This window comes from Sorex fumeus, unplaced genomic scaffold (assembly GCF_029834395.1).
Source record: "Sorex fumeus unplaced genomic scaffold, SorFum_2.1 ptg000122l, whole genome shotgun sequence".
Lineage (NCBI taxonomy): Eukaryota > Metazoa > Chordata > Mammalia > Eulipotyphla > Soricidae > Sorex > Sorex fumeus.
In genome coordinates, this window is record NW_026606179.1 from 20995096 (window position 1) to 21021605 (window position 26510).

The window sequence follows — 26510 nt, forward strand, 5'->3', positions numbered from 1 at the left end:
CCTGTGACTGCCTCAGGGGTAACCAACTAGGCCCCCTGTTCTCTGCTCCCTCACTAGGAGTCAACTGGGGTCTTCTGGGGATCGGGACAGGGTGAGATACTCCTTCAACCAACCTGCCCTCTAGTGGGGTTTCTCAAAGATCCCCCACCACACACATCCTTGACCACCAACTGGGAAATACACAATTTTATTTCCTTTCTTCAAACAGTCCTGAGAGAAGACAAGCACAGGAGTGGAGGTTTCCCCTTACAACCATCATGCAGAGGTCTGGGTGGGTGATCAGTTGGGGATACAGACCTTGGCCACTTCCTCATAGTTCTAATCCGTTACAAACGAGGGGCAAGGGCTTCCAAAGGGGGATTCTGGGTTTCTCATTGAGAACCATCAAAGTCTCACCCAATTCCTGAGAGAAAATTCTGCTCTTCTCCGAATTATAAACAGGCAGAGGGAGAGTGTATGTGTTTTTCTCCTTGAGGAATCGGTGGGTGTGTTCTCGGGTGAGAAGGGGCTTTCCATCACAGGAGGTAGTTTTTGGGAAACTCCGTTTGATCCACTGCATCCGGCCTGGCTCGCACTGCAGGCAACCCGGGTCCGGCCATGTGGACCATCTGTTGCTGGGGGGGGGGTCTCTCGGGACGCCAGGTCGCAGGAGGGCACTCTCTGACCTCCCGTAGACTGTTGAGCGGCTCTCAAGCCCTCTCTCATTCCATCAAGAGGGCTCCTCAGTGTCCCCCACAATCAGGTGGAGCCCCAGATCCCCTAGCTCATCAGGTGAGCTCTTCTACCCGTCACCGTCCATCGGCCTGGGTTTTCGGAGGGCCCAGGCTCCTCGTACGCTCCCCATCGTCTTGCTCCTTCGAGGGATCCTGCAAGCGTACGAAGGCGCCCATGGCCGTGGCGTGGCCCTCGCGCAGCAACTGCAGTTGGCGCCGCCCGCGGCGGTACAGGTACTCGATGCGCAGCACGTCGGAGCGTGGCAGGCTGGCGTTTTGCCGGAACTCGGCTCGCACCCGCGCCTCGGCGCCTGGCTTCCCGCGCCCGGCCCGCAGTAACTCGCGGTACAGGCTCAGGACTTGCCTCTGCAGCCGGCTATGCCGGCTCATGGTAGCAGCAGGGTCGCGCCGGAGCTGGCCGCACTTCCCCGAGAGCCCCTAGGTCGCACAGCGGAGCCTGCCGACACTTCCGCCCGGCGCGCTCCCAAGCTCCGCCCCCGCCTCCCGGTGCCGCCGCTCCCTATTGGCTGCCTCTGCCGTTGCGTCATAATAGTGCGGATAGGGGGTGGAGCTTCTGGCCACCTCGCGGGATTCTCTGTCCTTGAACGGACGGGAACTTCCCGAGCGCAGAGGAGGGATTTGGACCAAGGTTTGGGGCTGGAAGGGGACTCGGGAACTCGAGCCGATTCCCGAATCGTGGGTCACGGGGACACTGGCAGAGAAGAAATTCACAAGCACTTTTTTGGCGGGGGGATGAGAGGTGTCTTATCTATTAAGGTAGTCTCAGGACGGTCCTTGCAATCTCACCGTCGGGGCAGGTGTACTTGGGGACGCCTAGAGAGATGGGGTCACGCGGCGAACGGTGGGGGCCCGGCCGGCAGCTGCTCAGTGCTGTGGGAAGAAGCAGTGAGAGTGGGGGCTTCGTGCCCTCAAAAGGCGGGGAGTTGGGCTGGTGGCGCCTAAAGAGTGGAGGTCCCGGGGTAGGAGGGGGGCTCCTCACCAGCTGCTGAGGCTCCGCGTCAGGCACCCCTGGAACGCGTCTCCTAGGCTGGCACCCCGGAGTCCTCTCGGAAGAAGTACCAGGTCGTCGGCTGCAATTCCATTGTAGTCCCCACATGCGGCCCGGAGACGCCCTCGGAGTGCAGAAGAGGCGCGCAGGGCCACAGCCCCGTGCGGCCCCACCAACATCCGCAACATGGGGGAACGCTCGATGATCACCCCGGAGCCTTCCGCCTGGCGAGCCACCACGCCCCTGCACACCTGGGCCGGGAGGCGTGCGCGGCGACCATTCACCTGCGGGAGAGGGGGGCCACTGTCAGTCCTGCCGAGCCATGTTGGCACTGTCGGAAACGTTTCTCTGGCTCTTTGCTGGAGGAAGAAGTCTGGGTGTGACTCTGGCACATGAAGAATGTCATTAACAGCGGGAGAATTCTGCGATGGGGTTTCAGAACACTATCATTTCTTGGGGGGAAAATGTTTCTTTGGAATCTGTTGTCTCTCTTTATCCTCATAACTGCCCACATCTGTACCAGGCACCATTTAAAGAGCCTTAATATTTATTTTACAAGCATGTCAGTACAAGATGAGGTACTCTCACATATTGATATTTTCATAATTACTGCCTAATATTTTATGTAAACACATTTATTTTAAATATACGTTAAAATCAGCTCTTGAGTACTTCTTGTGGTGGTTTATTGATAGTTGCTATCGAATCCTCACCAACACTGGTAAGGCTGATCTACAGAACAGTTTCCCTCTTGCTTCTTCCTGACTAGGATGCTGAGGACCCCACAAGCGACAGGCAGTCCAGGTTCACATTGTAGGGCGAAAGTTTGAATCCAGGAGATGTGATTTAAAGACTGAATGTTTTTTTCCCTTGGCAGGGTCACTAGAGCTGGGCCACACCCAAGAGTGCTCAGGGCAATTCCTAGCTCTATGCTCAGGGGTCACTCCTGGCAGTGCTACAGGAACATGAGTTGGTGGGGAGGGGTGGGGTATCAAACCAGGTCAGCCACACATCAAGGCCTTCAGCTCTACTCTGTATTACTATCTAGCCCAGGACCCAGATGTTAAACATTGTGATACATATTGCCTCTCTAATATCAAAAAGGAGCTGCAAGAGTAGTCACAGCTTACACTGAGCAGTTAGCATGTGTCAAGCACTTTACAGGTGTCTCACAGCCACCCGAAATGGTGATACTATTGTTACTATTTTTCTTTTAAGCTGAACAAACTGAGCCATAGAGAAGTTGAGTTGCTTGCCAGAAGCTGAGAAGACAATTGGGGATCTCTTTCTCCAGCTCCCTGAGGCCACACTGGCTGTACTCCGGGCTTACTCCTGGCTCTGCACTTAGGAATCACTCCTAGTGATGATTGTGGGAACCATATGTGGTGCTGGGAATCAAACCCAGGTCATTTGTGTGCAAGGCAAGTGTCCGAAGCACTGAACTCTCTACAGCTCACTGTTAGGATCTCTTGATCTTTTCAGCAAAGGCTCTGACTTACCTGCCAGGTTGCACCTGTTACCCCATCCCCACTTTTATTATTAGCCTCCAACCACATAACCAGCTTCTTTCCCTGTGCAAGGTTTCAGGTTGGTTTTTGCTTATGGAAAAAAAAATCTGCGGGGACAGAGCAATAGTACAGCAAATAGGGCATTTGCCTTGCATGGGGCCAACCCGGATTTGATCCCTGGAATCCCATATAGCCCCCTGAGCATAGCCAGGAATAATTTTAAGTTAGAACTATGAGTAACCCCTGAACAAAACTGGGTACAGGCCACCCCCCCCCAAAAAAAATAAAGGAAGCAGGAGAATTGAAATAGGAACTGGCACAGAAGGACAGAAGACGCTTTTTTTTTTTTTTTTTGGTTTTTGGGCCACACCTGGTTATGCTCAGGGATTTATTATGGTATATGAGATGCCAGGGATCAAACCCCGGTCGGCTGTGAGCAAGGCATGTACTTACATCTGCTATTTTTGGGAAGTCTCCACTCATTCCCTAAAGGCCACCCCCCACCCCCAGACAGCCTGAGAGCCCCAAGTTGCTTGAGCCCTTCTGGCTTATGGTTAAGGCTCCATTCCAACCCTTAGTTGTTCCCAGGCTTTTAGTAAGGCTTAGGCTAAAATGAGGTGTGTCCTAGGAGTCCAAGCTAAAGTTTGTGGGGGAGTCAGAGGCCAGGAAAACAAGGACATTTCAGTGGTGGAGGTTAGTGAGAGATCAGAATCATGGGAAGAGGCCTTGGTGGGCCGGAGGAGTCCGGAACTATGACCATGTTACACAGGGGGTCTTGGCTGGGGTGGAGGAGGGTCTCTTACCCAGACTTCTCTATTGGGTCCCACAGCCGCACAGCCATCCCTGAAGCTGATGATCACCCGCGGTTGGGAAGTAGGGCACCCAGGACAGGGTGGAAAGTCAGCAATGACATGGAACCAGTCAGGATCTTGGGGTCCGGAGCCCATCAGGGAGGCTAGTTCATAGGCACAGGGTGTCACAGGCGCGGGTGCCAGCCCACTGAAGCCATCAAAGGTGGTGAAGAGGCCCCCGGGCACCAGGTGACACGTGGCCCCGCCCCCAGCTTCACAGCACCAAGCACCTCCCTCCAGGATGCAGTCTGTGCCCTGTGAGCAGGCAAAGGGCTGGCACTGGAGACCGTGGCCCTGTGCACACACACAGCGCTCCCGACAGCCTGGCAGGATCAGTGCCTCCCCAACCTGCAGAGAGACAGACACACCTTAAACTAGGCTAAAAAAAAATTATGATGGCCCTGAAAGATAGTACAGCAGGCAGGGCACTTGCCTTGCAACAGGCCAACCTGGGTTTGATCCCTGGCACCCCATGCAGTTCCCCAAGCCTGCCAGTAGAGATCCCTGAATGCAGAACCAGGAGTAAGCCCTAATCACTGCCAGATGTGCCCCCTCCCACCAAACCAAACCAAACTCAAACCTCAAAACACTGAATATTAACAAACAATGAAGCCCAGGTATAACACAAATCACAGAGAACTAAACTCTACAATCTACAAAATTCTCTTAGAAATGAAAAACAAATGACTGAAATCCTATTTTAAAAAGGTGCAAAGGCTATAAAGTTCAAGGAAAACATGAATGTTTCCTAGGCGTTAAAAACAATGCTCAGGATGAGGAGACTGGGCAGAGGTGAAGGCACCTGCCTGGCATGTGGTTAATGCGGGTTGGAGCCCCAGCATTGCACGGTCCCTGAGAACTGCTGCAGGGGACGCCCTGGCAGAGAGCCCAAAAGATGTGGATTCCCCTAGTGACACAGAAACAACGGGCAATCCACAGTGATTTTTTCACCTGAGTTGGGCAAAACTAAAATCTGCAAAAATAAACAAAATTGGCTAGGTTCCTCGAAGTGTTTCAGAATATCTTAGTGAGGGGCACACCTGACAGTTCTCAGGGCCTACTCCTGGCTCTGCGCTCAGGGATCACTCCTGTTAGTGCTGAAGGGACCATACAGGGTGCAGGGAATTGAACCTGGGTCGGCCACGCCCTACCCACTGCCCTATCTCTCCAGTTGTCTATAACTGTCTTTTTAAATTTAGTTTTGTTTGGGGGCCACACCTAGCGAGAATACTCCCAGCTTGGTGTTGGGGGACCACGTGGTGCTATGGATTGAACCCATCTCCCTAGCCTCTAACAGGTCTCTTTTGGCCCAGAGCCCATCAACCTTAACTTGCTGCATTCGCCTGTTAGGCATTAATCTCTGAGAACCCTGAACAATCTCTCCCCTTTCCATTGGTGTGGGCCAATACCCAGAGCTCCCTGAGGTCCTGGATGTGGGCAAGCACGTACACCTGCACACAATGCAACTGCACTGTGGAGGAAGCTGCGCATTTGCCTCTGTCATCACAAGGCATCTCTTCATATCTGGGGCTGCTTGGAGCGTTAAACATCCATGTGTTTCCTATCAAGTGGCCTTCTGATCTATAGAACAACTAAGTCACCCAGCCTATGGCAGGGGTCAGAGGGGGTGGCCACCTAGAAGGGGACAGTATGCCTGCCCGGGGCTCATCCATGGCTTTCTGGATTTTTGTTGTTGTTGTAGCTGTTTTGATTTCCAGGCCACACCCAGTGGTGCTCGGGGCTTACTCTTGACACTGCATTCAGGAGTCACTACTGGCAGGCTTGGGGAACCATATGGGGTGCCTGGAGATGGAACTTGGGTCTTCTGCATGCAAAGCAAGTGCCCTCCCTTCCCGCTGTATTACTGCCCTGGCCCCCATATCAATTCCCTTCAGTTTGCCTTTTTGGTTATTGTTGTTTTTTGCTTGTTGGGTCACACCTGGCAATGCACAGGGGTTACTCCTGGCTTATGCACTCAGGAATTACTCCTGACAGTGCTTGGAGAACCATATGGGATGCTGGGAATCGAATCCAAGTTGGCCGCATGCAAGGCAAACACCCTACTCAATATGGTATCACTCAAGCCCCCAAGTTTGCCTTTTAAGGACTTAACCCCCCCACTTTAGTCTATGAGCTATCTCCTGCCCCATCAACTTTACAACCTAGCATCTAAACAGTGGGTCATAACAACAGCTACATGGGGTTACCCAGTAATGCGGAGCTGATGGGAAGTTAAATGATTTTTTTCCTGGTGCATGGCAGAGCCTGGCAAGCTCCCCGTGGCATATCCAATATGCCAAAAACAGTAACAAGTCTCACAATGGAGATGTTACTGGTGCCTGCTCAAGCAAACTGATGAACAGCAGGAGGACAGTGCTACAGAGCAAAGCAAGCACCCTTCCACCATGGTACACCCCCTGCCCCAGAGAACATTTGAAGATGAGTGATGGGGCTGTGCCCTCCCACCCGTGCCCGCGGGCTCTCTCACTGGCACGTAGTGTCCATTGTGCAAACAGCCGCAGTGGTTTCGGGATATGCAGTCGGTGCCATCAAAGACGAGGCCGGGCTCACACTCACAGCCCTCGTAGCATAGGGTGGCGCAGTGAGCAGGGCTGGTAGGCAGAACACAGCCCCCCGCACAAGTCTGGGCACAGATACTGTAGCGGCGTCGGGGTGGGCAAGACATGGCTGCAGGCAGACAGCACAGGCATCTCAGTCTCCTTCCCCCTCCCACTGCCTCCTGTCTGCAGCCAGGCTGCCGGCCCTGGCACATTTCCTGCCATCACCTTGATGATGACATTCCCCCTTCCCTGCGACTATACGTCCACGTGCTCTTCTTGGCCAATACCATCTGCCTGGACTTCTTTGACTCCCTCCAGGAGATGGGGCATCAGCTGGCCCCACATGCATGTCCACACCCAGGCAGAGCACTCACGGCAAAGGTTGGGGCCCCTCCAGGGCAAGACGGGGATCCCGGCCTCCTGGCAGGCTGCAGTGTAGGCAGTGAGGATCTTACAGAGTTCCAGGCTTCCGTCCTGGGAGTGACATTCTTCCTGCAGGCATATCCTCAAGAAAGGTGTGGGGTCCACTTGACCCAAGCAGTGGCCAAAGGGGCCATCGGAGGCCTGGAGAATCCCACACAGCTTGGGAGCCTTGAAGAGTGGGGCAAGCTGCACAGAGCAGTTAATGCTGAAGCCGAGGTCAGCTGCGGGCAGGGGACATGGGGTGGCCACTGGGCCTGTGGGCGAGGATTTTGTGTCCAAAGGCAGCCCGAGGGGGTCCTCGTCATCACCAAAGGCCCCACAGAGCCCTGCCAGGCGGCCATGGAAGGTGGAAGGTACACTGAGGCGCACGTGCTCCCCCCAGTCATACAGGAGCCGCAGGCCACAGGCTGCGTGCACCACCACATGGCGGCCCTCCAGGGTGGCCCAGACCTGGCCCCCAGGCAGGGCCCAGGGCAGCCTCCAGCGCTCCCCGTCCACCTGTGGAAAGGCGAGGAAAGGGGTCAGGGCTGGGGCTGAGAAGGCCCAAACTACTTCCACACCTCCCAGCCACCTGGTCATGCCTCCACAAGTTGTGGCACGATGAACCGTAAAACATGGGGAAGAGGCCTGAACACTCTGAACACTCTGATTCTGCAGCCATGAACTGGGAAGCTAAGAGGTCCTCATGGAGCACTCTGGAGAGAGAAATGCAGTCACCAAGAAAAACAAAGAACAGCACTTGGCATACGGTGAGGGCTTTATGACCTGAGCCCCAACCAGCTTACAGCATGGGAATGAGAAAGCTGATTGGGGTTAGTCACCATGGCTTGGAGGTGTTTGCTCAACACTAGCTGACTGACGCAGCTTTTGCAATAATTAAATGTGAGTATGCACAGAAAGTGCTCAGAAGAGGTAATGCGCGTGCATGCTGCAAACTCAGTTCGAGCTCCAGTAGTGTACCACCAGGGGTCACTCCTGAGCAGAGCTAGGAAGTGCCCCTGGACACTGCCAGGAGTGGACTAATTTCCCTCACTCCCAAAAAATTGCTCAGAGGAGTACCAAGCACATCAGTACTAAATAATTCCCAGGGATCCTCTAGGCCTTCAGTTTCCTCAGACCGGTATGGAATGGCAAGCCCTGGGGCAAAGTGGCACATCTTTACATGAACTAGCATATATTAGCATGGGCCAGCACAAACTGACATACCATGGCATCTGTTTGCACACTCTGGTATAGAATGGCACATATTAGAATGGATTGGCACACCTTTGCCTATATGGGTACACCTTGGCACTGGCTGTCAGATGTCATGGCACATACCGGCAAGAAAGGTACACTTTGGCATTGACAGACACACTTTGACATGGATTGGCATGCCTATGCAGGACTGGCACATCTGTGCACAAGTTAGCACATATGGGCAACAATGGCACAAAATGACACCTTGGCATGGTTTGACATAACTTGGCACCAGCTGGCATAGGTTGGCATGCCTTGGTAAAAACTGGCATATCTTGGCATGAGCTGGAAAGAGTTGTTGGCAGAGACTAGCACATGCTGACACACCTTGGTAAGACTGGCATACTGTGGCATAACTAACAAGGCTGGCACACACAGGAACAGACTGACACATAGGCACACATTGACAATGATTTGCACAACCTTGACACAGGCCAGCACTAGGTTGGCATAAACTACTACACATTGACACTGATTGGCATAGACTGGCAATGTTGGCATGAGATGGCATACCATGACAAGCCTGGCACACCTAGACACAGATTACATAGACTAGCACACATTGACAAGACAGACTGGCTGAGGTGGGTACCACCTGGCACCTGGTGGAAAATCTGACTCAGGTTTGCAATACTGGCACAGCTGGACAGTCTAGCATAGATAGGCACAGAGCAACAAGACTGGCACATGGTGACACAGATAGGCACTGCCTGGCACAGCTTGCCATTTTCTGACAAAGTGACCTAGCACAGGTTGGCACCACCTTGTGCAGATGGCACTGCTTGGCACCATTTGGCACGGAGTGGCACTGCTTTACAGAGATGGGCAAATACTGACACCAACTTTCACAGGATTTTACCCACTGATTGAAGTTGGTACAGAATGGCACATGTTTATGCAAATAAGCACAGGTAGGCACCACCTGGCATAGGGTACTACTGACTGGCATTGACTGGCACAGGCTTTTATCGATGCACACAGGTTGGCACCACCTGGCACATACTGGTAACTTCTGGCACCACCAGATTCAAGACCTGTACCAGGGGGATCATTTCGCTGTGACCATGGCCAAAGCATGTATGTATCATATCCCATATGATCCACTAAGCACTGTCAGGAGTGATTTCTGAGTGCAGAGACAGGAGTAACCACTGTGCACCAAGTTCAATCCTTTATATCCCATATGATCTACTAAGCACTGTCAGGAGTGATTTCTGAGTGCAGAGACAGGAGTAACCACTGTGCATCGCCAACTGTGGCCCCCTAACATATGTATATATGAAGGTTCCTACATCTGGGGGTGCTTGAGGGACAATGTGGTGCCCAAGAATTGAATTTGGGGGGCTGGAGTGACAGCACAGCGGGTAGGGTGTTCGACTTGCACGCGGCTGACCTGGATTCAATTCCCAGCATCCGCATATGGTCCCTTGAGCACCTCCAGGAGTAATTCCTGAGTGCAGAGCCAGGAGTTAACCCCTGTGCATCACCAGGAGTGACCCAAAAAGAAAAAAAAAAAACATGCTCCCTAGCCCATTAAGTTCTCTTCAGCCTCGTGTACCATCTCGTAAACTCTGAGGGGCCGATGCACTCATCTTCCATACAGGGGGAATGGAGGTGCATCCGGAAGGTGGCAGGTCCGTGTACATTCCACCAGCACTCACCATGATGACCCCAACCGCGTGGCGGTCCAGCTGCAGGCGGCGGCCGGCGAGGCTGAAGTGCAGGCTGAGCGGCCCGGTGCCATCTCGGGCCACGTCGAGGCTGAAGGGCCAGGCTCCGGGGCGTGTGGTGCGGGCCAGCACGTCCAGGCAGCGCTTGGGAGAGAAGGGCGCGGGCAGAGGCAGTGCGCGGGCGTGGCCGTCAAAGTCGAGCACGTGCACGGACCCGGCGAGCGCGCAGTAGGCGCGGCTGTTCGGCAGGCAGCGGCGCACGCCCCCGCGGAGGCCGCACACCTGGCCGCGCGCGCACGGCTGCGGCGCGCACGTCACCACGCCGGCCGGTCCGCAGCGGCAGCGGCGCGCGCAGCCGGGCCCGGGGTACCAGACGGCGCCCCGGGGTCGGTAGCGGCCGGCGCGGAGGCAGCCGCACTGCGCCGCGGGCACGCAGAGGCCACCGCTCAGCACGAAACCCGCCTGGCACACGCAGCCCTCGCAGCAGCGGCCTCCGGGGGCTCCGGGGGCTTCGCAGCCCGCGCTGCCCGCGCACGTGGCGGGACAGCACGGGCCGCACAGCTCGTACTGCGAGTGCGGCGGACACTGCAAGGCTGTGGTGGCGCGGAGACAGAGGGACGGAGATGGAGTGATGGGGGGAGGGGAGACCCGGGGGTGGAAGAGCGAGAGACCCAGAAGCGGGTATGTGAGAGGGACAGAGACCGAGGACAGATGGAGATGGAGATGGGACAGGGAGGGGGGCAGTGGGAAGAAACGCGAGGAGGGAGGGAGAGAGAAATAAGAATAGGAAGGGCATGGGAGAGACAGGGACAGGCACAAAACACAAAAAGCCGTGTTAGTTGAATTCACTTATCCTGATCTGGCCACTTTTTGCAACCCAGCCTCTTCCTGATCTTCCCCGCCCAATCGAGGCTCCTTGGGCTCCTCCCTCTCCCTCTGCACAGTCCCGCACACTCACGGCAGAAGTCAGGCGTCCTCCAGGGCCACAGGCGAACACCCAGAGCCTGGCAGGCGGTGGTGTAGGCGGCCAGAGCTCTGCAGACGGTGCCCTGGGCCCCGCGGCGACGGCACGTGTCCACCAAGCAGTCGCTGAGGAAGGGCTGCGGGTCCAGCGCTGCATGGCAGGGCTCCAGGGGACCCTGGGCGGAGGTCAGCAATCCGCAGTACCGGTCCCCGGAGAATGGCTGGCGGGCAGCCACAGGGCAGGGACTAGGGCAGAGGGGCCCGCAGTTGGGGCCACAGCCTGGCACCTCGGCCACCTTCCAGGCATCGGGCTCTGGCGCGGTGGGGCCACTTGTGCCGCAGAGTCCACACAAGTAGGGGCCGTAGGACCTTGGCAGTGTTACCCGCACCAAGCCATGCCAATCGTAGGTCAGCAGGAGTCCGAAGGTGGTCTCTATGCAGAGCTGGTAGCCTCGGAGGTAGGCATGAAGACAACTCCCGTGAGAGAAAGGCAACGATTCCAGAATCCCGTTAACCTACAGGGAGGCGGAGGCGATCGGAAATGCCACAAAGGACCAGAGCATGTGGGTGGTTGTTAGAGGGAGGGAGTCATGAGGGGTCTTTTGAGAATCCAGTGGGACCTCAGCTGGGTCAGTACCCAATGGTACAGATGATCAATGGCAGAGGAATGAAGAGTCCGTTAATGAGGGGGTCACTGGGCCAGCTGAGTAAAAAGAATAATTAGGGCATTGGTGGGGAGGGGTCAGGCATGAACCGGAAGTTCAAGAAGAAGATAAACGGAGGAAATACGGAACAAGTTCATGGGTCAGTGGGGATCAAGGTCCCCATGGGCTCCTGTGGGGGGCAGTGAGGGGGCAAGATAGGTGAGTGGAGTGGGCTCAGAAATCCATGAATTATCAGAACACTGAGAAGGTGAGAAAATGGGTCAGAGAGACCCAAGAATTCACCAGAGGAGACACTATCTCCAGCAGCGTGAAGAAGGGGCAGGTGGCAGATTTGTGGGGAGATGTGGGAGGTTGTCTATGGGGGCACCCCTGGGAAAGTCAGAAAGTCAGTATCTGGGGAAGCACAAAGCAGTGTGGCAAGGCGGGCCTGCTCCCCACAGGGCGATAACAGGTCTAGCGGCAAGTCTGTGTTGTGTAATAGTGGAAGGGAGAGACATGCAGTGGAGGTGAGGGCGCGCAAGGGAGGGTGAATGATGAACCTGTGGATTTATAGGGGAGTTGGTGGGGAGCTTATGGAGGGTAACAGTGTTAACTCAGGGAAGTTACGGGTGCCTCGTTTTGAAGGGCCAGCTGGCTTGTCAGGAGGGAGGACAGCAGGCAGGACAGGGTTGACGGGCCCCCTGGGAAATTAGAATTCATGCCCTTGAGCAATGGGAGGAGAAGGGTACCTGCAGGAAAAGGGGGGACCACCCCCAGTTTCCTCTCAGTAAGGGGGACCGATGAGGGCAGCGGGCGGGTGTGGGGCCTGGCAGGCCTTACCCGGATGTGGTTGGGGTCTTTCGGATTCATGTCCACCCTGAGGCCACAGGCCGAGAGGGTCAGAGCCTTGGGGCAGCTGTGTGGCTGCAGAAGCGGGGCCACATCCAGACTGAAGGACTCCAGCCCGGCAGGGTGTGAGCCGCAGAGTCCCACCAGGCGGTAGACGCAGGAGCCCGAGAATTCGTAGTGGGCGCCTCCGAAGGTGTGGAAGTGGAAGTCGCCAGCCACAGTACAGATCAACGGCTCCTCTGGGCCTGTGCCACCGGGCAGGGACTGGCCTAGCAGGCAGCGCTCCCAGCCATCTGCAGAGGCCTTGCAGTGACCAGAACACGTGTCGGGCTGGCACTGGACCACCTGGCTCTCCAGGGCAAGGCAGCGGCAGCGTTGGGTGCAGTTGGCGGTCCAGAAAGTGTGGTGGTGGTGCTGGAGGCAGAGGCAGTGGGCAGGGGGCACACAGCGGTCCTCCAGCAGCAGGAACCCTGGTAGGCACTGGCAGACAGGGGCACAGGGCTGCCCACAGTGCTCTGGGGCTGAGGGGTGGGCACAGGTGGCAGGGCACATAGAGCCACATGGGACAAAGTGGGAGTTGGCAGGGCACTGGGAACGAGGAGTGGGGAGCAGAGGGGGGACAAAACGTGTTGGAGTCACAGGGCTCAGGACAGGGACCAAGGTGGCTGTAGAGGAGAGAGAGGACAGGAATAAGGGCATGCCCTTATGAGTCCTAGACACCCGGTTACCCTTCCCCATGATACTAGGACTCATAAGGGCATGCCCTTATTTCTGATCCCAAAGACCACAGCCCCATCACCTGATGCCCGACAGCCCAGGACTCCATCTGCAATGCCACAGACCGTCCCTGGAGGGCAGCTGAAGGGGACGCAGCTCACACCGCCCAGTGGCCGGCAGGAGCAGGAGGAGGAGCAGTTGTGGCTAAGGATGGTCTGGCCTGGCTGTGGAGAGAAGGGAAGTTGGGGGGGTTGGTGATGGTGAAGAGGACAGGTATGCAAGGGGTGCCAAGAGCAGAGCTCCGAGCGAGCCCCACTCCCTCCCAGCTGTGGGGATGCTCACCGGAAAGTACTGGCCATTGTAGAAGCAAGAACAATAGTCCATGGGGACACAGTCACCCCCCGCAGGGAAGAATCCTTCATCACACTCGCAGCCCTCGGCACAGGGGGTGGGCAGCTGCACCACCTCCTGGACCCCCAGACAGGGCGCTGGGCAGGGGTTCACACACAGACTGTAGTGGCTGTGAGGGGGACACTGCAGGGCTGAAAAGTTTGTCAGGTTCAGGTAAGTGGGAGGCCTGGCTTCTGCCCACCCAGCACTCTGTGGATATTGCTTTCCCCAGAAATGCCCTTCCCCTCCAGTACCCCCCTCCATCCTGTCTTCATAAGAACATCAAGAACAGCCCCCTACAGGGTTAAGTGGTGTCTGCATATACTGTGCTAATGACTCAAATGGACCTTAGGTATGGTGAGTTCCACTTCCCTCCTCTGTGTTGTCGGGGAGTTGGTCCCCCTGACTCAGCCCGTGCTGCAGGGGTTAACCATCAGAGGATTAGGTGATTAAGTCTGTTCTCTAGCCTGAGGTGAATCCCACAGAGAACACTCAGGCCGAAGTCTAGCCTTCATCCTTCTAACATAACAGCCCCTCTGCCTCCTTTTGGGCACCAGCCTTGATGCTTTGGGCATGTGGACTGCTTTCACTGCCAGACTCTGCAGGGGACCAGCCAATCAGAGCACTCTGCCCCCTCTAGAGAGACAGTGATTGGTCAGGTAACATCCGTGGGCAGCAGCCGGAACTTCAGCAGGGGCCAATGGGAAAAGGGCATTAAGTTACCCCATGGGCTTTGAAACTGGTGGGATTGGCAGCAGAAGTGCTGAGGCCTTGCTATTACCAGGCAGGAAGACCCTGCCTGGGAATAAAGCTAACACAGGCCAAGGCAAAGGAGAGAAAAACAGATTTTCTCCCAACTGCAATGGAAGCCTCTCAGTTTAGCTACGCTGGAAGGCAGAAATACCCTCATTACATCTGCTCCCAATCCTTTGTTCATCCCTCTCCAGTGTGAGCTGGGATGCTGACTATTCTTTGTCAGAATCCTCTGTGATATCATGGTCACACAGAGTCCCCATGACACAGCTGGGCCAGGGCTGGACAGAGAAAAGAGACCTTGTTCATCATTCAATCAAAGATGCCAAACAGGGTCAGAGATAAAGCTCACTGAGCTGGAGTGCAGACTTCGGATGTAAGAGGCCTGGGTTTATCCCTGGCACCACCCGGTTCCCCGGGCGCTGCCAGAATCAACCTCAGAGCACAGACCCAAGAGTAGCCCCTAAACCCCTAAACACCACCATGCGAAGCCCCCAAACTAAAAACAGAGACATAGAATATAGGCCTCTCACAAGTGAGGTTCTGGGTTTGATCCCCAGCACAACCAGAAAATAAAAAAGCCAAACAGCTTCCCATTGTGGGCATATGAGCCTGGAAACGGGCTGGAAAGGGATGGGCACTGGCATGAAGGACCATGCTGTGAGGACCAGGCATGTGGAATCAGGTGGAGAACAGTTGCTAAGTGCATTAACAGATGTTCTCATGTCAGAGAAGTCATTTTCTCGGGGTGTAACATGGGGCAAATTTCTTCCCCATCGATGTCTGTTTCCTTCATCCATAAGGTGTCCCTTCCTGATGGGGCTTTGGGGGAGAATTAACTGAGGCTGTATAGGGCTTAGCACCAAGAAATACTCAGTAAGGGCCATCTGTCCTTTTCATGTTATTATTGGAACGCTTTTTTGCGTTATTGAGGGAGAGCTGCTAGAGCATGGGGTGTCAGGGCAAGGATTCCAGAGCCAGATGGAAAGGCCAGGTCACCAGCTTTCAGGCTAAGAGCTGCAGAATGACTTAGCATCTGAGTCTCCTAGGGCGCTTGTTAATGCACACTTGCTGGGCTCCACTCACGTTTCTGATTCAGTACATCTGAACAGGGCAAGACTTTGCATTATCTATTTATGTATTTTAAAATTCAGTTCTATTTTGTGACTTTATCTCTCTCTCTCTCTTTTTTTTTTTTTTTTGGCTTTCGGACACACCCAGCATAGTCAGGGGTTACTCATGACTCTGCACTCAGGAATTACTCCTGGTAGACTCAGGGGACCGTATGGATACCTGGAGGACCATACCAGGTCAGCCATGTCAAGACAAACACCCAACCTGCTGTATTGCCCTGCCCTATTTTGTGACTTTTGTGGGCCTTCCCAGTGATGCTTGGGGAAGCTGGTGGGCATATTTGACCCATAAGTTCTGGCCCAGTGGTTCCATACTTGGGTCAGTGATGCGGTGCTGCTCAGAGCCAGCTGTACTGCATGGAAGCACCAGGGCTACATCCTGTCATGCTCACGAGGGCGGGATGTGCAGAGACTGGAATGTTGGGTTTCATGCATGAAGACACGTGCTCCAGCCCTGAGTCATCTCCCCAACATTTCTGGGTCTCTGTTGTGGGGAGATCACACCAGGCAGTGCAGGGGGCCATAGGCTATAAGGAATCAAACTCAGACCTGCTTTGAGCCACATTCTCAGACCAAGAGTTTGGTTTGTGGTTTGTGTCAGCCATGCTTGTACCCAGGGTCTCAGACATGCAAAATTTTTTTCCTTTTTTTTCTTTTTGCATTTCTCACCAGCCCTGGATGCTGCTGCTGATGCCAGTTTAGGGACAGTACTTGAGAAGTGCCTTATACAGAATGACACTCTGCATGCAAGCTCAGAGGTGGCACAAATATCCTCCCAGCAGGAAGGTGGTGGGGACACTGCCCCATGGGTTGTCATGTCGGGTGAGGTCCCAGTCCAGAGGATGCCTCCGTCCACCTTGGTGATGACTGAAAACCAGGCCTTACACCCATGACCCCACCGCACCAGCTCTGAATGTCCCACACTTAAACACTTACAGCAGAAGCTGGGGCCCCTCCAGGGTCGCACACTGGCACCTGCCATGTGGCAGGCAGCCACATAGGCCTGCAGCCAGGCGCAGATCACAGGGTCACTCCCATGGGCGCTGCCCACGTCGGCAGTGCAGGCCTGGAAGAAGGGCTGCGGTGGCAGGTGGGGATGGCAGGGGGCTAGTGGGCTGCTGGGCTCTCGCAAGAGGTCACAGGCGCTGGGCCACACCGTGTTTGTGTCCGTGACCACGTCTGTGACCTGGGCATCCGTGGGACAGCCGGAGCCTGGGCAGGGGTGCAGCGTCGGGCAGGGCTCATACAGTGGCATGTCGTCCTGGGCATGGCCGTTGAAGTTGCCACAGAGACCTTGTGTGAGGTTACGGTAGGCATTGGGCAGCACCACGCTCAGGTGACAGTCACGATGGAACAGCAGCTGTGGGCCTCCCCGCACCACCAGCACGACAGTCGCGCCCCGCGTGAAGGCACGCACCCCACCGCTGGGCAGTGTGAAGGGCAGGCAGGCCCGCACCCCGTCCACCTGTGGGGAGCCCAGAGTCAGGGGTGGGGAGACTCAGAAGGAGAGTGTGGGAGTATGTGAGGGCTCTGAGGGGGATCAGAGGCATTGGGGTGGGGGAGGAGCATGAGGGTGAAATGTAGGGGAGAGTGGGGGGCCATCAAGACAGAGCTGGGGAGTGGGCTCTGAAAACAAGGAAGAAGTGGGGGTAGGGGCTGGTGAGGGAAGACGGATGACGAGGATTTCTGTCTAGGGCATGCATGGGTTTCTGTGGGGCACCCCAGAGCAGGGAAAGAGAGAGGGACATTGGGGGCAGTTAGCAGGGGCCATTCTGGGGGTGAAAGGACAGGCAGGAAGTGGTTGGGGCAAGTTCAACAGGAGGAGGGCTGAAGGGGGAGCACAGTGATAGTTGAGGGGAGTTAGGGATGGAGACTGGGGGTGCGGCAGAGGCAGCTGGGGGCATGCCCGGGTGGGGGGAGAAGAGGCGGACTGAAGGCAGAGCTTGGCAGTGTGTGAGGGGGGAAACAGAAGAAGGAGGAAGAGCAGAGCAGACGTGAGGGCGCGCAGAGGAGGCACCGAGCGAGAGCTCACGAGAACAGACCAGTGGGATGCGGCAGGTAGTGGCTCACCATCAGGTACCCCCAGTCCTGGCAGTGCAGGCTGAAGCGGTGGCCTTGCACGTGGAGCAGCACGTGACGGGCTGAGCTGGACTCGGCGCCTCTCTCCAGAGTCACGTGGAAAGGCCACACCCCCTGCAGGCGGGCACGACCGGTGCCCACCAACAAGGGGGTGCAGGAGCCGGGGAGATGGATGGTGGCGCCGTCGAAGGTTCGGTAGCCGAGCCCGCCCCAGGCCAGGCAGAGTCCTGGGCTGTCCTGAGCCACCTGGCACGGGGCGCAGATCACCCGCCCCCCTGCGTGGCAGCGGCAGCAGGGACCGAGTGTGGTGGAGGATGGGCCCAGCGGTGGCAGCGGGGCGCCCGGCTCAAAGTAGTGGCCTCCCAGCAGACAGCCGCACTGGGCCACGGGCACGCAGGCGGCGCCGCTCTGCACGAAGCCCGGGTCGCACACGCAGCCCTCCCGGCAGCGCCTGTCGCCTCCGCAGCTGGGCGCTGGTTCCGGCCCGGCACAGGTGATGGGGCAGGCGGGGGCACAGAGCGAGTAGTGAGCGTGTGCGGGGCACAGCGGGCCTGCGGGCAACAGGGGGAATGGGGTTACTGGGCAGTAAGCGGTTGCTCTGACTCCTCTCACTCCCTCCACCCTCCAGCTACGTGGGTCGCAGGGTCTTCCTGGAGCCCTTGCAGGGTAAGTTCTGGCAAGCCGCACTGGGGCAGAGCTGCGGCTGGAACAGGCAGGGGGTGTCAGTAGGGCCTGCTAGAGCAGGAGGCAGAGCTAAGCTGAAGGGCTTGGAGGTTGGAGCCTCAACACTCTGAGCCCTTGAACAAGTCAGGGGTGAAATTCTGGGCTGATCACAGGCAGAGCTGAGAAGTTGGGAACATAAGAGCAAAGGTGCTGGGCTCCAGTCAGAGTCAGGCTGATATTCCCGGATTGGTGGGCAGAGGGTGAGGGCTGGTCAGAGCGTCATGGAGGATCGATCTCAGATACTAAATTGTGCAGAGAGGGGCTGGCAGCCAGCTTTGGACAACGGTAAGAAGTGGAGCCAGACTTCCCAGATAGCAAAACCAGATAGGCTGGCTGAGGCTAGGACACTCACTGCACAGGCTCGCCTTCCGCCAGGGGGCGACCTGGAGCCCCAACAGCTGGCAGGCTTCACAGTAGAGGCTGAGCATGGGGCAGGGCCCGGTACCCTGGCAGACCCCCACCAGGCAGTCCTGGAAATAGGGCTTCGGTGCCAGCAGCTCATGACACAGCTGAAAGGGTCCCCGAGGGTCCAAGAGGATGCTGCAGCTATGGGAGAAGTGAGCTGAGGTGCTGGAGGTTGACAGGGTGACACAGGAGGGTAGCGGTGGTGGTATCTTGGCAGCAGCATCTGGGCACCCTGCTGAGGAGTCTACCAAGCAGCTGTGGCCGAAGGCCCAGGCCAGCGCATCCTCAGGCAGCTCAGGGTTGACCCAAACCCCAGGCACCCGAAGGTCATCCAAGGGATCCCCATTGTAGTCTGCGCAAAGCCCCACCACATGGCCCCGATATGCTTCTGGAAGATCCAGGGCCACACGGATCTCTGGGGCATATATCACATGCAGCCCAAAGGAGCAGTGGACCACAGTGTCCCAGCCTCGGCGAAAGATGAGTGTGCCATTGTCTGGAGCCCGGAATGGTAGATTCTGCCAGTCTCCATTGACCTGTGTGAAGAAGGTATGTAAAGCTGGGGTCTGGTAACTGTGTCAGCACCAAGGAGTCTTGGATACGTGGGTAAAAATTGGAGGACCAGTGTGGGTGGGGGTGGGGTGGGAACTGCTGAGGGGTTCGGGGTCAGTGCTCATTGCCCCTGGGTGCTGTCCATCACCAGCTCTTTCCTAACAAGTGTGGACTCTGGATTAGATCTGGGGAGTTGAAAGCTGGGGCCTCTGGAAATAACATTCATACAAAATATTTAATTTGGGGAGGGTTAGAAGAAACATCTGGAGGCTCTCAGGGCTTACCCTAATGGTTAAAAGCACAAGGGTTGAAAAAAAATTGTGGCTAGGGCATTTGCCTTGCATGTGACCAACCCGGGTTCGATTCCCAGCATCCCATATGGTCCCCTGAGCACCACCAGGGGTAATTCCTGAGTGCAGAGCCAGGAGTAACCCCTGTGCATTGCCGGGTGTGACCCAAAAAGAAAAAAAATGTGGTTAAAAATACAACCAGGGAGCCAGAGAGATAGTACAGCAGCTAGGATGCTTGTTTTGCATGCAGCCAACTGGGGTTCCATCCCCAGCATCCCATGTAGCTCCCCAAGCACTGCCAGGAGTGATTCCCGAGTAAAGAACCAGGAGTAACCCCTAAGTACTGCCCTGTGTAGCCCCCCAGACAAACAATAACAACTACAACCCAACCCGCCTAAACAGAGTCTGCTGTCCATGGTTCTGACCAAGTCGGCTCACTGGAGTTGGGACTGACAGTGAAGGTCTGTGAACCTTGGGATCTATGGGGCTGGAATTCCTAAACTGGGCCAGGAGGTGGCCAAAACTTGGACTAAGAGTGGAACATAAAATTCAATTAGCACATGTGAAAAACAGAATAATTCCTGGAACACATGGGGTTCTAGGATTCCAGAACAAGGGCTGATAGCTATGGCAAACTGCAGTCCATAATAGTCTAAAATTCTTTTATTTTTTCTTTTTGGCTTTTTGGGTCATATCCAGTGATGCTCAGGGGTTACTCCTGGCTCTGCACTCAGGAATTACTCCTGGCAGTGCTTGGGGGACCATGTGGGATGGCAAGGATCGAACCTGAGTCAGCCGCATGCAAGGCAAATACCCTACCCACTGTACTACTGCTCTGGCCCCAGACTCTAGAATTCTTGAGTCAGCATTAAGAGTTTTATACCAGGAATGTGAAGGCTTAGGTCAAACTGTATGAAATTACTACATTAGTAGACAAAAACATCAGGCACTGGCAACTTCACATGGCTGAACTTGAACAACTACATGTGTCATCAGAGTAAAATATGGTTAAATGCCTTTTTGTTTTGGGGACACATCTGCCAGCGCTAAGGGATTACTCCTGTCTCTGCAATCAGGGATCACTTCTTGTGGTGCTTGAGGGTTACATGAGGTACGAGGGATCTAACCGGTTCGGCTGCATGCAAGGCAAGCTCCCTACATGCTGTACTATCTCTCTGAAGTGCTTATTTTTATCTTCGGGGCCACCTTTGGAGCCACACCATCTGGGTTTAGATCTTGGTTTATGGATTTGGCGTTTTGTTTTAGTTGTGTTACTTCGAAAGCTTAAGTAAAGTAAAGGCCCTCCCATTGATCTTCGATTTGCTCGAGCGGGCCCAGTAACGTCTCCATTGGAGACTTTGTTTGGCATATCGAATACGTCACGGGGAGCTTGCCAGGCTCTGCCATGCGGGCGAGATATTCTCGGTAGCTTGCCTGGCTCTCCGAGAGGGGCGGAGGAATCGAACTCGGGTCGGCCATGTTGGCTGCGTGCAAGGCAAACGCCCTACCGCTGTGCTAAATGAGGGAAATAATAGCACCCACCCGGAGAATTGTTGTTGGGATTTTATAAGGTTTTATGGTTGTACACAGCACATCTTGGGGCAGGAGATGGAACTTAAATTTGGGGATTAGGGCCCACCACAAAGTGAAGTTAGGGCTAGACCAAACCTGGTATAAAACCTTGTGCCACTCGTGGAGGGATGAGTACTCGACCATTGTATGACTGAAATGTAGCCATGAAAGTGTGTAAGTCTGTAATTGTATCCCACGGTGTTTCATTTAAAAATTTTTAAAAATCTACTTTAAAAAAGAAAGAAAAGAAAAAAAGAAAAAAATCTTCCCATGGGCCAGAGCTATAGTACAAGGCATAGGGCAGTTGCCTTGCATGAGGCTGACCCAGATTCAATTCCCAGCATCTCACGTGGTTCCCTGTGCACCACCAGGAGTGATTCCAGAGACAAGAGTAACGCCCGAGCATTGCCAGATGTGACTGAAATGCAAATAAATAAAAAAAGAAAAGAAAAATTACCCTGGTGCCAGGTGACTAACATATAAAACCTATTAGCGCCTGGTGATTAACAATAGATGGAATGGTTGGGTGGAATGCAGTGGGCTGTGGTGGGGACTGTGCTAAACCGGAGTGTAAACAGGACTAGCAGTGGAAACCCCTACCACAGTGGGCATGAAGATAGAGGACCTGCTGTCAGAATTCTTGATTTCCTCAGAGATATCAGAGTGCAGTCATCGTCATTTTAAACTGCTATCAAGGGACTGGAGCAATAGTACAACGGGTAGGACATTTGCCTTGCATTAGGTCAACCTGGGTTCTATCCCCTGGGTTCAGTCTCCAACTTCCCACTTTGTTCCCGAGCACTGCCAGGAGCAACTCCTGAGCATTGCCAGCTGTGGCTCGAAAAACAATTTTTTTAAAATTATATCAAATTCAGGTCCAGAGAGATAGTAGAGCGCTTGCCTTGCAGTGATCGACCCCGGTTTGATCCCCAGGACCATATATAATCCCCTGAGCCCCGCCAGGAGTGATTTCTGAGTGCAGATCCCCTGAGCACCGCGGGGTCTGCCCGCCCAAGCAATAATAATAAATAAGCAAATAAATAAAATGATACCAAATTCGGCCAAAGAATTGAGATCTTTCTCACCATCACCCGGCCAGGTTCCTGGGCGTCGAGTCTCAGGTGGAACCCTGGCACGTGCACTTCCAGGCTGCTGGGGGCTCCCTCTGGCCCGGTGCTCTGGAGCACGCGGAAGTCTGCGAGCCCGCGCGGCGCAGGGGAGCGGAGGCCGCTCAGCAGGTAGGCGCACGAGCTGCTGGGGAAGCGGAAGCGGCGCCCATCGAAGGTGACATAATGGCCCCCGCCGGCGGCGGTGCACGTGGCAGGACCCCGGGGCCGGCAGAAGGGCCGAGCGTCAGCCAGGGCGCAGCGCTCGGCAGGACTGCAGCCGGCCTTGCGGCATACAACGACCCCACCGGCGGCCGGGCAGAGGCAGCGGCGCGTGCACCCCGCACCCTCCCAGGCCTCCTCGCCCGGAGCCAGCCGGTGGCCCCCGTGCGTGCAGCCGCAGCCCACCAGGCCTCGACGCCGCAGGATGCACAGGGGGCCCCTGCGCTCGTAGCCCGCGTCGCAAGCGCACGTCTCTCCGCAGGGCAGATGACAAGACAGCGTTTCTGACAAGCTCACACAAGTCTCTGGGCAGGAAGACCCGCACGGCTCATAGTGGCTGTTCGGGGGACAGTCGATGGCTAGGGAGTAAAGTGAGGGGGCAGAGTGTCACAGTAGGGCACGGCTACTGAGACATCAGCATTCTGTCCCCACCCCGGGGTGGCGGGGTTCCTACTGCAGCACTCGGGAGTCTTACGGGTTCTTGGGAATTTCACTCCCTAAATGGGACTTTCCAGCCTCTAGATCCAGCTACCCCCAATGCAGAGACCCCTTTCTGGCCTCAGGACCCAGGACCAGGCTTCAGAAAATGAAATTTAAGCTCCGAGATGAGTCGCAGACTTCTGAGCCCACAACCTGAAGTCTTTAGCCGGGATTTTTCTATCAAACTTGGGGTCCCGCTGGCTGAAACGACAGTTCAGTGGGTAGGGTGCCTAAAGTGGCCAACCTGAATTTGATCTGCTGCACCCCATATTGTGCCCTGAGTGCAGAACCAGAATGAAAACAACAGAAAAATAAAATCTGGGAATTCTGCTCTCAGAAGTAAGTTCCCCTGTGGGTTTTTGTTTGTTTGTTTGTTTTTTGCTTTTTTGGGTCACACCCAGCAATGCATAGGGATTATTCCTGGCTCTGCACTCAGGAATTACTCCTGGCAGCTCAGGGGACCATATGGGATGCCGGGAATCAAACCTGGGTCATCCACGTGCAAGGCAAACACCCTACCCACTGTGCTATCGCTCCATCCCCTCTCCTGGGCCCCAAGAGCTCCATCCCTGGGGCAGAGGGTCATTCAGTCCCAAACAAAATCCCAGATTCCTGGTTCTGGGATCTCAGCGGTTCCAAGCCCAGGACCCGATGGCCATCCTTGGAAGGGACCATGGACCTGTGCAGGGCATGGAGGATGACCAGGTACCAAGGAGTGCCCTGCCCGGCTCCCAGGATCCCTTTTCCTGGCCCTGGGCCCCGAGATCCCTTTTCCCAGAAGCTATGGCTCACTCCCGCTCACTCCTGCTCACTCACGGCAGCCAGCCTGGAATCTCCAGGAGTCGATGCTGACACCCAGACGTTGGCAGGCACGGGCGTAGACCTGGATGGCCTGGCACAGCGCAGGTCGATGGTTGGGAAAGGAGCAGGTCCAAGCTCGGCAGCTGCTCTCAAAGGACGCCGATGGTAGCACAGCGTGGCAGAGGCGAAAGGGCCCATTCGGAGCAGCCAGGACTCCGCAGGGCTCTGGGGTCCATAGTGGGGCTGTGGGCACAGTGCAGGGGGCCGCCCAGAGGGTGCGGCAGGGGTCATTAGGCAACTGCAGACCCCATGTGTGCAAGAAGGCCCGCGGGTCAGGGCCCTCCTGGTCATCTGAAGGGTCCCCATTGAAGTTGCCACAGAGGCCGGCCACATGGCCCCGGTAGCCAGCAGCCAGTTGCAAAGACAGTGCATACTGCCAGTCATAGACCAGGCGCAGAGCCACTGGCTCCCGCTCCAGGCCGGCCTCAGCCCAGAGTTCTGAGCTGCGGAAGGAGAGTCGCAGTTGCCCATCCCCCAGGGTCACGGGCAGCTCCATCTGCTGCTGGTTTACCTGCAGGGGGACAGAAGAGTCGGAATCACGGAATCCCTGTACCTCAGCAGTGGGGAGGGCTGAAGGGAGGAAGCTAAGAGGCTTGGCTGATGGGGTTCAGAGGGAGTGAGGAATTCTGGAGTGTGTGAGGTCTTGCTCTGGTGCACCATCCCAGGCTGATTTCTAAGCCCCAAGTGTCTCCTCAGGAGGCCTTAGAAATCCTCACAGGACTCAGATAAAAGTCAGCACAGTTTCCTCCTTGGCAGAATACGGGGTTAAGTGTCACAATAGGGGCTGGAGCAATAGCAAAGCAGGTAGGGCGTTTGCCTTGCACGTGGCCGACCTGGATTCGATTCCCAGCATCTCATATGGTTCCCCGAGCACTGCCAGGAGTCATTCCTGAGTTGCAGAGCCAGGAGTAACCCCTGTGCAACGCCGGGTGTGACCCAAAAAGAAAAAAACAAGTGTAACAATACAGTGAGCTCTGGTTCTATTTGGGAACTGCATGTGGTCCCTCGATCCCTGCCAGGAGTCACACCTTGAACACAGAGCCAGGAATATCCCCTAAACATGACACAGTGTGATCCCAGCACCCTCCCCAAACAGTCTCTTTCCAGTTCACTCATCCTTCTTGGTTTTGGTTTCAGGGTCACACTTGGTGATGCTCAAGGGTTATTCCTGGCTCTCTGCTCAGGAGCAAGCCCTGACAGTGCTCAGGGGTCCATATGTAGGGATTGGGATGTGAACTGGGGCCAGCTGCCTACAAGACAAATGACTTAACCCATGTACTATTGCTCTGGCCCACCACCCATATCTCTAGTAAAAAAGAAGATACTGCCTCTCTCTCCCAATCCTTGTCTTCCTTTCATTGGCGCCCTCATCCACCCCCCTCTGCCTCCTTTTCTCTCATCTTCACCACTTGGGCTGTTGCAACAGGAAATATTCTGAGCAGCAAAGGCCTAAGTTATCACTTGTGGAGCTTGACCAGGGGGGATGGCCCAGAATCTCCTGCCTGGACTATTGCAGCTACATTGTGGTCCCAGAGCCTATCTGTAGCCGTGTTGAGGGGTGCTACATCTATCCCCACTAAGAGGTCTGTACCCTTTAGCAACCCCAACTTAATGACCTAGCCCCCACACCTTCCAATCAGAGCATTGCTCCTGAACCTTCCCTGAGGGGAAATCTGGACCATGCCAGTGGCTACTGTGTGGTCCCTGGGTGTTTCCAAAGCTCAGACACTTTGGAGGGTCTAATGTCTATGGGAGGGGTCAGTGCAGGGAACAAACAGTGCTCCTTACGACGCCGAGGAGGAGGACACTGTTCCAAGTGCTTTTCACCTGGTAACACATTCCCACCTCATGGGAACGTGATGAGGTAGGTGCTAGACACCCACAGTCCTCACTGATCCCCCCCTCAGCGCGAAAGTGGTTTGAAGATGGCAAGATGTGCTTGATGCTAAAACTCAATTGGCAGCAAAGGCTGTGTGGCTGCCCAGAGTCTTAATTTATCCCACTTTGTGTGAATATTCAGATATTTCACTGCAGAGATATTAATGTGTGTGATTATGCAACTCCCACTGGGCGCATTGTATAATTGGTAGCCCTGGTGGGTTATGACCAATTGTAGTCCCTGAATCTGAAAGGCACCTTACCCCAAACCTTTCAGATAAGGGACTGGGGACCTGCATAGCTGCCTCACTTTTAGAGGTGATGCTTATGAGGAAGAGAGAAGAAGGGGGTGTTCCAGGCATCTGGACATTAGAAGTCTTACCCGGATGAAGCCAAACTCATGCTTGACAGCAGTGATGGTGGTGCCAAAGATGCGCATGGTGACCGCGTGCATGGGTTGCCTTGCCCCAGAGCAGGCAGCCCACAGGTGGAAGGCAGGGAGGCCTCTGGCTAGGGGCTCAGGGCAATGGCTCAGGGTGTAGGTGCAGCCGCCCAGCACAGGGAATGAGTAGCCATCAAAGGTATAGATATATGGTAGCCCTGAGGCCCAGCAGGTACCCCCCATGACAGCCTCTTGTCCCTCACTAGAGAGAGCAACTGTGTCTGGTTTTGCCACGAACCCCAGTTTGGACCCAGGCCCAGTTTCCAACTGTGGTCTCGCCCCTGCCCTGGCCTCTAAGCCTGGTTCCATTGCTGCCATCAGCTTTACCCCTCGTTGGGTCACAGGGACAGTTTCTGATGCAGACTCTGTTTGGGGTTTGGACATCGCTCCAGCCTCTGGCGTGGCAGCGGGCACGGCCAGGGGGACTGGCAGAGGTGAGAGTTCAGCCCCAGCGAGGAGGGAAGGAACTGGCTCTTT

The 26510-nt window shown here is 55.5% G+C and overlaps 2 protein-coding genes across 2 annotated transcripts; both read right to left on the bottom strand.

Moving 5' to 3' along the window:
- Nucleotides 1–193: 193 nt before the first annotated feature.
- SDHAF1 (succinate dehydrogenase complex assembly factor 1) lies at nucleotides 194–1217 on the bottom strand. Its single transcript, XM_056136562.1, has one exon. The coding sequence runs from the start codon at nucleotides 1101–1103 to the stop codon at nucleotides 789–791; it is 315 nt and encodes a 104-aa protein (XP_055992537.1). The 5' UTR covers nucleotides 1104–1217; the 3' UTR covers nucleotides 194–788.
- Nucleotides 1218–1539: 322 nt separating this feature from the next.
- LOC130043657 (IgGFc-binding protein-like) lies at nucleotides 1540–26030 on the bottom strand. Its single transcript, XM_056136089.1, has 16 exons — nucleotides 25974–26030; nucleotides 23669–24224; nucleotides 22130–22731; nucleotides 18578–19166; nucleotides 17494–18053; nucleotides 16360–16888; nucleotides 13490–13635; nucleotides 13230–13371; nucleotides 12422–13095; nucleotides 10933–11452; nucleotides 9966–10567; nucleotides 7017–7563; nucleotides 6570–6769; nucleotides 4034–4429; nucleotides 1714–2006; nucleotides 1540–1604 (listed from the first exon to the last, which is right to left on the bottom strand). The coding sequence occupies exons 1-16, from the start codon at nucleotides 26028–26030 to the stop codon at nucleotides 1562–1564; spliced, it is 6456 nt and encodes a 2151-aa protein (XP_055992064.1). The 3' UTR covers nucleotides 1540–1561.
- Nucleotides 26031–26510: the final 480 nt, after the last annotated feature.

Excerpts from the sequence above, each read along its gene's own strand:
- LOC130043657 (XM_056136089.1), bottom strand. The coding sequence starts at position 26,030 with ATGCGCATCTTTGGCACCACCATCACTGCTGTCAAGCATGAGTTTGGC. Across the intron at positions 7,564-9,965 it reads ACGCGGTTGGGGTCATCATG|GTGGACGGGGAGCGCTGGAG; the intron begins GTGAGTGCTGGT and ends GCCTTTCCACAG. Across the intron at positions 6,770-7,016 it reads GAGGGGCCCCAACCTTTGCC|CCATGTCTTGCCCACCCCGA; the intron begins GTGAGTGCTCTG and ends GTCTGCCTGCAG.
- SDHAF1 (XM_056136562.1), bottom strand. The coding sequence starts at position 1,103 with ATGAGCCGGCATAGCCGGCTGCAGAGGCAAGTCCTGAGCCTGTACCGC.